Source organism: Perognathus longimembris, chromosome 5 (assembly GCF_023159225.1).
Source record: "Perognathus longimembris pacificus isolate PPM17 chromosome 5, ASM2315922v1, whole genome shotgun sequence".
NCBI lineage: Eukaryota > Metazoa > Chordata > Mammalia > Rodentia > Heteromyidae > Perognathus > Perognathus longimembris.
The window spans coordinates 37,955,200-37,965,506 of NC_063165.1; the positions used below are offsets into that span (position 1 = coordinate 37,955,200).

Sequence of the window (10,307 nt, forward strand, 5' to 3'; positions counted from 1 at the left end):
GGAAAGCAAAGGAAGGAGTGACATTTCTAGAAAGAAATTTACTCATTTACATGACTTATGGTAACCATTCCATACAAAACCTATTATGATTTTTTAATTGTTAATTGTCATCGTTTATATTTGAGAGGAAAAAAATAAACTAAATGGATTCCTCACTCCCCTTAGGAGGAAGAAGATGAAGAAGAGGAGCCTTGTGTGATCTGTCATGAGAATTTATCTCCAGAAAACCTTTCAGTTTTGCCTTGTGCTCACAAATTCCACTCTCAGGTAAACCTTTTAAACTTTCCCTGCTAGTAGTTTTCTATTAATTAGCTAAGCAAGATTTATACTGCCTTAATTAAATCATGTACATGTTTAATCATGCTATGATTTGTGCCATGTCACAAATTCCACTGAGTATAACTGCACTTTACCTTCTGGATAACACCTAGAAACATTTATACCTTTTTTCATATGTACACAGCCACAGTTATACTGTCTTTCCTCAGATCTCCATATACCACACAGGAGAAGAGGGTAATTTGAGATTTTAAAAACAACCTGGCTCTCTTGAAGAGAAATATTCACTAGTATAACAGTTTAGTGGCAGAACTGGCAACAAAGCTGCTATGTTTCCTTGATTTGTCATGAATTCTACAGTGTCCCTGGTCTAAAATTGACCTCCTGTCATTATAAAACATAAGACTTATCCTACCAATCTCATCCATATTCCTGTACTTGCTTTTGAAGATTCTGAGGATTGACCTTTTTTTTTTTTTTTTCTATTTTATGTTTGGTTTTCTGAGGATTTTTTTAATGTTAGAAAAAATGCAAAGCTGGCATATCATTTGTTTATTCTGGGCATTGCTTTGTGGATTAATTTCTAATGTTGCTTCTTTGTATTATTGATATGCTATTACAATGCAAGTCCTCTGTGGAAAGATGTAATTTAATGCAGGAAAGATAATCTTAAACAAGACAAGGTTCTTAGGAAACTAAAGAACTGCTAGGCCTTTTAAACCATCTTTATAAAACAATATTTCAAAGATACCTATAATACCTCAAACAAAATTTTATATTGCATCTGTTTGGCTCTAAAGTGGTATACACAAAATAGCTAATCCTAATGATCTTCAAGAAAGATCTGTAGTCATCCAACCTTTGCATTGGAAGTTTCTTAATGTCCGATATAAATTTTTAAAATACCTTATCCTTCATTATTAATAAGTATTCAATTAAGTCACTTAACAGATAATTCATAGTTTGAAAACTACTATTGTTACATTGAAAATAATCTAGAATTCATTTGTCTTCTTGATATTATTAACCTTAGAACACCACAAAGACTTCTTACAAAATATTAGTAACTTTTATGATCAATTGTGATGTGTTTCCATTACCATTAGGATGCTTTATAATAAAATAAACCTTAAAGAGAATATAGCAGGTTTCCATAATAATTTTTTGGCTGTCCTGGGACTTGAACTCAGGGTCTGGGTGCTGTCTCTCGGCTTTTTTTGGCTCAAAGCTAGCACTCTATCACTTGAGCCACAGCTCCACTCTGGCTTTTTTGATAATTAATCAGAGATAAGAGTCTCATGGGCTTTCCTACTCAGGCTGTCTTTGAACCACAATCCTCAGATCTCAGCCTTCTTAGAAGTTTGGATTACAGGTGTGAGCCACCAGCACCCATCTCCTCAATCTCCTTTTTAGGAAGAACTGCTAGTCATTTTGAAAACTGAGATCGAGGAAAGATTCTGAGTAGAATAAATCCCTTGAAAGATTGCATTTACTAGCTATACTGCTCAGCAAGCCTGGAGCAGGTGCCATGGTTGTTGCAGGTGGTTTGGCAATCCACTGGGTAAGACTTTTAGATCCATCAGAAAACATGTAAGTTGATAACTCTGATATATAGAGTGACAGCTGCCTCTGCTAAGCTAAGTCTGAAACTCTGACATGAATCATTTTGCTCCTTAGTGCATTAGACCATGGCTGATACAACAGGGGACATGCCCTACCTGTAGACTCCATGTCTTGCTACCAGAAGAATTCCCTGGTCAACCCAGCCGACAGTTGCCCAAGATCTGATACAACACAGCTGGCTATGTAAAGGAAGCTCAGTTTTCAGACTGGAATTTAGTTGAGCTTTTCATTTTTATGAGCTGATCGTAACTGGTGTAAAGCACTGTGTTCTCCAGTATTACACTAATTAGGCTAGCCAATTATATAAAGACAGTAGCCAAAGATATTAAGACAAATCTCCAGGACTTATAAACAGAACCTAAGGGGCTTAAAGAAATGGAATTTTAATAGTAGTTACATTATATTTGATTAGTGAGTTTTATTTTTCTTCTGTGAACATGGTTACCATAGTATATTTCTTAGGATATCATTTCTAGTCATTTTCCCTTCTACTTGTTGCTTGCCTTCTGTCAAGTATGCTACATTTTATTATCTGGAAATAAATTTAGGAAAAAACAGTAGAATAGTAGAGAAAAGTAGGAAAATTCCACAGATTTCAGTGTTTCTGTAACTTTTAAAACTAGCTATAAAATATAAATGAATTATTTAAATTGTCTTTCTGTCTTCCCTATTCTTTTTTGTCCTCTTAAATATGTGCCCATGAAGAGATTATGAGCTACTTGATGGTGGAGACCATGCAGTGGTGTGCTGAAGCTGGCTTGTAATGGCTTGTGAGAGGTGATTGTTTAAATTGCAGGTATTTTGCAAACCAGTTGTCAAATTATTAGTGGCTTGTCATCTGCCACAGTGGGAGTGTTTATACCTTAAAAATTGGTCAATCCTGTAAGCAAATAATTCTTTCAGAAGCTGGTTCTCAATCATTTACCAGCACACCACCAGACATTCTGTGTAGAATTAATATTCTCAGAATCAGAAATCAGGAACTAGTTTTTTTTTAAGTGTTGGGGTATTAGTGTGCAAATTAAGTCTTGCTGAGTTGAATAATTGAAATTTTTATGTTTATCTGTAGATAATTCTTTGAACCTTAATAATTTGCATTTTGAATGGATATATTTTCTGGCTTTAAAAGTTTCCAATTTCATGTATTTTGGGGGGGAAGGGGAAGCTTTTATGCACTTGGTTCTTATGATAAAATGGATAATCCATTGGGCTAAGCTTTATATCTACAGCTTGTCACTTGGAACTTTAATTCTTAGAGGTAAAAAACTAGCATTGTGTAAATGTTGTAAGTGTTGTATATGTCAATTAATTTCAAAATTAAAGTAAGTCAGACATTGTAAGACAAATCTTCCTTATTTTATATTCAAAATCTTGATTTCATTAACTTTTGGAAAACAATAAATGTTTTCTGATTGAGCACCTATTTATCCATATATTTAGTATAAATGTGTTTTGAAATTGCTTTGAATACTTATTTAAAATTTCTACTTCTATAATTGTATATTAAACTTTTTCTGAATTGAAAATAGACTGGAAAATGTAAAGGGAAATAATGAAAAAAGTGTCATTCACTTACATGCATAAAATACCAAGAATATACTAGAATTCAGAATGTACAAGGACTTTGATCATCAGTTTGCCTAGCACTCTAAGATCATGGTCATGTAGCACATTACCTTGTAAAATTTGCTCATGTTTACAACTTGTTTCTTAGTTCATGTTTACAACAGCAATTTCATTTTTATGTGGAATAGAATAAATGTTTTCTTAATTGAACAACTATTTTGTCTCTTATTTTATCTTAAATGTACCAGAAACTTTAAATCTGTTTCAGATGTCTATTTCTGTTTCTTAAAGCTAGATTAAAACTTCCCTTCTGAAAGTTTCTTTTCTCAGTCTTCATGGGATTGAATAAAGTTAAAAAGTCTTCTTCTGTATTAGGCTTTAGTTTAAAGGAATGTTTTGTCTAGTTTAAATTTCTGTTTCTACCGCTAAAACTTTTAGCAGTAAAGCTGTTTTTGTTTCTAATCATTCACTTATTGACTAATGTTGTACTTTTAATTTCTTTCAGATTTTTTAATTTGTTTTCACAGGCTAGCTCTTTAGTGCAAAACATCCTAGATAATATGCTTTAAATATGTTCGACTTACAATGTATCAGTTATATCTCAATTAAGGTGCTTAAAAGATGAACACTAAATTCATTTACCAGCATGATCAATGTATCCTGAAAATATATTCATCTAATGGAACAGAGACAAAGACAAATCTTACCACCATCAAGTTGATTAGATCTGGGCTTCTCTACTTTTCTACTACTAAACAATGTAATCGAATATCTGGTATGTGACTCAACCTCCATTAGTACAAGATTCCTGAGGCCACTGACAAAAAGAGAAGTGTTTGTTATTTAGCTCACAGTTTGAGAGGTTCAAAAGCATGGCACCTAAATTGATTCAATTCTGGTAAAGTGAAGAGCAGGGGTGGTATATAATGGAAGCAGTGCATATGAGGAATAAAATGATCAATCTTTAGCCAGAAAGCAGAAACTAAATCCCCAGTATCCACTTTATCTCCCATAAGGCCCCTGCTCTTGAAGATTACATGCCAGTGCCATAACCCTAGGTTGTATGGTAACACATAAACATACAAACCTTTTTACATATAAAGACCTTTTACATATAAGCCTTCTGGAGGTCACTCAGTGTGCAAACAATGGCATCTGACATGAAAGACTAATGAGCAATAGCAGTTTCTCTCTTCTTTATGCCACTGTTTTGTCACCAACTGGACGTGTTCCCATCATGCTGTCGAGACTCCTTCTAAAACCTTGGATCTTAATAATAAATGAGGGTTTTAGCTACTGAGTCATAAGGTAGGTTATATATTTGTGAATGGTTGAATATGAACTATCATATTCATAGGTTCATGTATTGAATAATACTTGCTTCACAGCTAGTGATATCATTTGGGGAGATGGAAACATTTTTATTCTATTTTTTGTTTGCTTGTTTGGGTGTTTTATTTGTTTTGTTACTTTTATTGTTTTGTTTTGTATTGGCATTTGAACTCAGGGCTTTTGCTTGTTAGGAAAATGCTCTACCATTGAGTCATACCCCATAACCAGCCACCCAGCTGGATTCTGGAAATTTTAGGAGGTGAAACCTATCTGGAGGAAGTAGATTACTGGGGATTTGTCTTTGGGGCTTTATTTATCCCAGGCCCCTTCTGTCCCTCTTCTGCTCCCTGGCATCCATGAGAGCAGTAACCTGTGCACATACATAGTCCAGGGCATTCTGCCTCACCATACACCCAGCACTGTGGACTGAATAAACCACTCCCTCTTTAAGTTGTTTGTCAGGTATTGTGTTACAGTGATGAAAGTCTGACAAGCAATGTTAGAATCACAAAAGGAGATGGGGGGGGGATGGAGGAGGGGAGCCCTCTGAACTGATAATTGGATTTTTAATTTTTTTAGTGATGGTCCTGGGGTTTGAATTGAAGTTCTGGGTACTAACTCTCCTTGAGCTTATGTTCAAGGTTATTGCTCTACCACTTGAGCCACAGCTTTATTTACAGCTTTTTTTTTAGTAGTTTATTATACATGAGAGTCCAATGGTCTTTCCTGCCTAGGCAGGCTTTGAACCACAATGGTAAGATCTCAAACTCCTGAGGTAGGATTACAGGCACAAGCCACCAGTGCCCAGCTGACACTTAGATTCTTTCCTAAATTAAAAATAGGAAATATAATATTTAAAGTTAATTGATATCAACATGGGATAGAGTATGAGATACTGCTCTCATGTTGCTCAAATTTTAACGTGTATTGAATCACTGGGGTCTTGTTAAAATGCAGGTTCTGATTCAGCGGATCTGAGGTGAAGTCTGATATTCTTAAATTTCTATTTAGTTCCCATCTGATGTTAATGTTATTTCTGGGATGATACTTTGCATAGAAAGGCTAAGCCACAGAGAACATCAAAATCACCCCAATATCTGTTTAAGCCAAGCATTCCTGTGTCCTTCCCCTGAGATGGGTCCCAGCTCCTGCCCTTCTTAGGCACTTAAGTGAGGTTTACCTCTCTAAAACCCATAGATCTAGCCTGACATTTTATATGGAAGACACTTTCTCCAAAGGGCTGTGTTTTCTCTGTCCTGATGTAGCCTCACTCCCCTCCCCCCACCCCGAAAGCTCATTAGTGAGTGAAGCGTTTCAACAGGAATGTTTTCTGGTGTGTAGGTTCCCTGACTAAGGACTATAATCTGCAGTTTGAGTGGAGCATAGTGATTCCATTAACATGTACCTCAAAACCTACTGGAGAACAGCCTATGTGATGAATAGGGGCTCAGATTCTACTTGAAGCATTATCACATAATATATCAGTTTTATGTCAAATGAACTGATGGTTTTATGGCCTTTCCATTCCATTTGATAGGCCTCTTGTCATGACTTTTTTTTTAATACGGCCAGAGGGACTTTGGGGTGATGATGACATAGTGATTTAAAACCCTTCATGTATCAGCCACACATATGTAGATCCGAAACATTTCTTTCTGGGAAACAGTTTTCATTGCCATTCTGTGATAAAGAGGTTCATATTTAATTAGCCGGCATTTGTCAAACAAATTTGAGTTCACATTTTCTGAATATCATATGACCAAGCAAGACATTTGCGTCCTGCCAAGGAAATAGTCCTACCACAAGATTCTGCCAAATAGGTTTGTAGCAATCAAGTTCAATGCCACTTTAGAAAGACCTTCTGAAACTGGTCATACAGCCAGTAATAAGATGAGCCTCCTTACTCCTCAGACCTGTTTCTCATGTTTTTAAATTCTTTAAAACTACTTTTTATTTCCCAATGTTTCTCTTCATTAAAGAAAGTGTAATTTCAGTTGAAGCTACAGGCATGGGTCGAGTGGTTGAATTCTCTCCTAGCCAAGCAGGCATGAGGCCCCGAGTTCAAGCCTGAGATACCAAATGAATAAAATAGAATAAAAGTAATTTCAGTAACAAAATTAATTTCTTTCCAATGAGACAATGAATTTTCTTGATTTAAATATTTGATTGAGGACTTCTTGTATTTGGACTCCTGAGTATTTTACTGAGTATTATAGAAAACAATAGGTTAAGAAACTATTTACATAAAAATGGTAGCTGGGAGTTTGTAGTTCAGGCCTATAATCCTAGCTACTCAGGAGGCTGAGATCTGAGGATTATTCAAATCCAGCCTAGGCAGAAAAGTCCCTGTGACACTCTTACCTCCAATTAGTCATAACCAAAAAAGCTCAGTGACAGTGCCTAGGCCCTGAGTTCAAGCCCCATGGCCAACAAAAAAGAATGAAAGAAAACCACATTGCAGTGTAGACCCCATCTTTTGTTTATACATAGCCACAAACTGATAAGACATATTCTGAAATGTAGTGATGATTTACTTGATGCAATGCTTTCCATTTTCTTTTTTTATAATTGTACTTTCTTTTTAAAAATATTAAACATGTAATAGAAAAATATCAATAATAGGCAATGTTTAGACTCTGTAAAAAAAGGACAAAGACTACTTCAATTGTGAAAAATGACTGCTGGTTAACTCATAATTCAGAGCTTATCCTGATCTCTATGAGAATGTTGAAGAAGTACAGGTTTAAAGGGTAGAACCATTTAGAAGACAGTTATAAAGAAGTTAGAAATAAAGGGAGATGACTAGATGAAGAGAGAAAGTCATCTGGTATCCAGGAACTGAATTCTTTGAGAGCATAAATGAGTCAAGAGAAAGGATGCGGTTCTGGGGTGAAGCACTTGTCTAACATGCACAAAAGCCTGGTGTTGCACATCAGCAACAGAAAGGAAAGAGGGAGAGAGGGAGGAATCAAAGTTTATCTTTCTTAACATTAAGTGATCATCTAATTTTTTTGGATTATTGGATGAGAATGGATTAAGGCCCTGTGGTGGTGCCCTGTGACTTACTGGCCTTCTACAGATCACTGGTGTCAACTTTTTCTCAAGTGACTAATCTTTTTTTGGATGTGGATTACACATTGCATATTATTGTTTCTTGACATTCTTAATTGAAATACCACACTTTTTCTGACATTTTAGATGTTTTATTCTTAATCCTCACATTGGCTGTAAAGGATACTTTGGTGTGGTGATCTGAATAGAGAAAGATGAAAAAGTGCAGAGGAAAGCAATTCTAAGTCACTAAACCAAGTTTCTTTCTTCATTTGTTGCCTCTAACTTCATTGCAAGGAGAGCCAAGAGCCATAGGGACACTTTAATTTTTCATCAATAAGCAGGAAATTCTTTATATATTTTGAATTTTTGGTGCTACTTGATTCTGAACTCATGGCCTTGAATTTCTGTAGATTGTTTTCTGTGGTACAGTCAATTTCACAATATTAATTCTGCTATCCATGCACATGGTAGGTCTTTAAATATCTTAGTGTCTTCTTCAATCTTTTCAATGTTTTATAGGGTTTTTTTGGTTTTGTCTTGCTTTGTTTCAGTTTTTTTATTTGTTCATTTAGTTTGTTGTAGAGATTTTTGATCTCCTTAATTACATTTATCCAGGGAAGGGAATGTTGCTCAGCAGTAGAGTGCTTGCCTGGCATTCATGAAGCCCTGGGTTCAGTTCCTCAGTACTACATAAACAGAAAAAGCCGAAAGTGGCACTGTGGCTCAAGAGGTAGAATGTTAGCCTTGAGCAAAAAAAAAAAAGCCAGGAACACTGCTCAGGGCCCTGAATCCCAAGCCCCAGGACTGGCCAAAAAAAAAAAAAAAAATATATATATATATATATATATTCATATATCCAAAAGCATACTTTTGAGGGAATATGGAGGGGCTATTGTAAATAAAATTGTTCTGATTTCTCTCTCAGCTTATTATTTATTTATAGAAAAATGTATTGAAACTAAAAAAAAGAAAAGAAAAATGTATTGATGTCTTTATGTTGACTTTGTATCTTGCTTGAAAGAGGAATGATAAGCCTAAACAACTGCATCCAAGGGATTTAAAAAGTCCTGTTAATTACAGTTACTTTTCCTCAGAAGGGAAAAATAATCTTACCCTTAAAACCACCCAAAGCCAACAAAACAAGCTATGACTGGAGTTTTCTGTCGGTATCACTCACTTCCCGTCTGAATTCTTCTGCAAAGATTGTCAGCTTTATATAGTACTTGGAAATGACTTACACTGGTCAGTGCTTCTTAGCAGCCTTGATTACCAATGCTAATTCTGCTGGTATCTCTGCCATACACAGTGCCTTAGGAAATAAATAATGTCATTATTCTTCAACTTCCATGTTCAGGTATAAGTCTCACTCAAGAGGAGCTGAGATTTATAGGCCATATAATTTAGAATTCTAGACTCATAAGTTAATACTTCACAAATGTCTTCTTTATCTCTTTGGGGATGACAAATTGTCAGATTCCTGGCAAAGCTCCCTGTCATCTTATTGGGTCTTTTTTCTTTATATAAAGGCCTTACTCTGACAGATTCACTGCCTTGTGCAGTAAAAAAATCAGTGATTTGGTACAGACCAAGAAAGAAGGTAGATTAATGTCAATGATTAAGCAATGTTTTTGAACTGTCATTTCTTGTGATATATATGATTTATATAATGTTATAGACTACTTATGGCATTGCAAGTATTGACACTTTAGAAAATCATACTTAAATGTATTTAATTACCTAGTAATTAAATGTAATAAGATTTGATTCTGTATGTCAATGAATCCATTTAATTCTTTCAACAGCCTTTCCCATGAACCCACAAATAGGAAATAGAATTGGGGGATGTCTGGGTTTTTATAATTCAATCTACTCTTGGAATTCATTGAACATGAACTATTCACATGAGGAAGGGCTTATAAAAGACCCAAAAGATTCACAGCAGGAAAGCCATAGAGACTTCAAAACATTCACTTTAAAGATCAACTTTGTAAAAAAGAAATTTATCTTTACAAATCAGACATTTAGGCCTGAGATTTTGATGATTGAGATGTCCTGTTAGAGTTATGTTAACATAAAAAGGCACCAAGGTCCCAATATATAAAAAGCTATAAGGAAGGAAGGGGAAGACTGCCCTGGTAGGTTTGAGCCCAAGGGAGCTTTCCTGCACTTGAGTTCAGCACCCAGTATTAGATGGCCCCAGGTAAAATAAGTGACTGAACTTTGAATTCTCTTTTGTGTTAGGCAGAATTTGGGAGCAAATATAAGCTGAAAGCTGGAGACTATTAGTGCCTCACTGACTTTCCTGGCCAGACAGTATTATAGATGAACACAGTCATATGAGTCCAGGTGAGGCCAGCAGGGGAAATTTTCCATCAACACACAGAATTATGAGAACTAATAAATCACTGTGGCTTTAAGTCAGTGTTTTTGGAATGGGGTTGTTACACAGAAAC

General features: G+C 35.4%; 1 protein-coding gene across 7 annotated transcripts in view; it reads left to right on the forward strand.

Annotated features, from left to right (window-relative positions):
* Dzip3 (DAZ interacting zinc finger protein 3) overlaps window positions 1-3,682 on the forward strand; it is a 76,785-nt gene extending 73,103 nt beyond the window's left edge. For 6 of the 7 annotated variants that reach the window (XM_048346570.1, XM_048346566.1, XM_048346568.1 and 3 more), the window contains 2 exons: window positions 166-267; window positions 1,957-3,682. In XM_048346570.1, coding sequence (XP_048202527.1) covers window positions 166-267; window positions 1,957-2,067 — 213 coding nt within the window. In that variant the 3' untranslated portion in view covers window positions 2,068-3,682. The remainder of the gene's footprint in view (window positions 1-165; window positions 268-1,956) is intronic. The other variant, XM_048346571.1, reaches the window with a different exon arrangement.
* The last annotated feature ends 6,625 nt before the right edge of the window (window positions 3,683-10,307 follow it).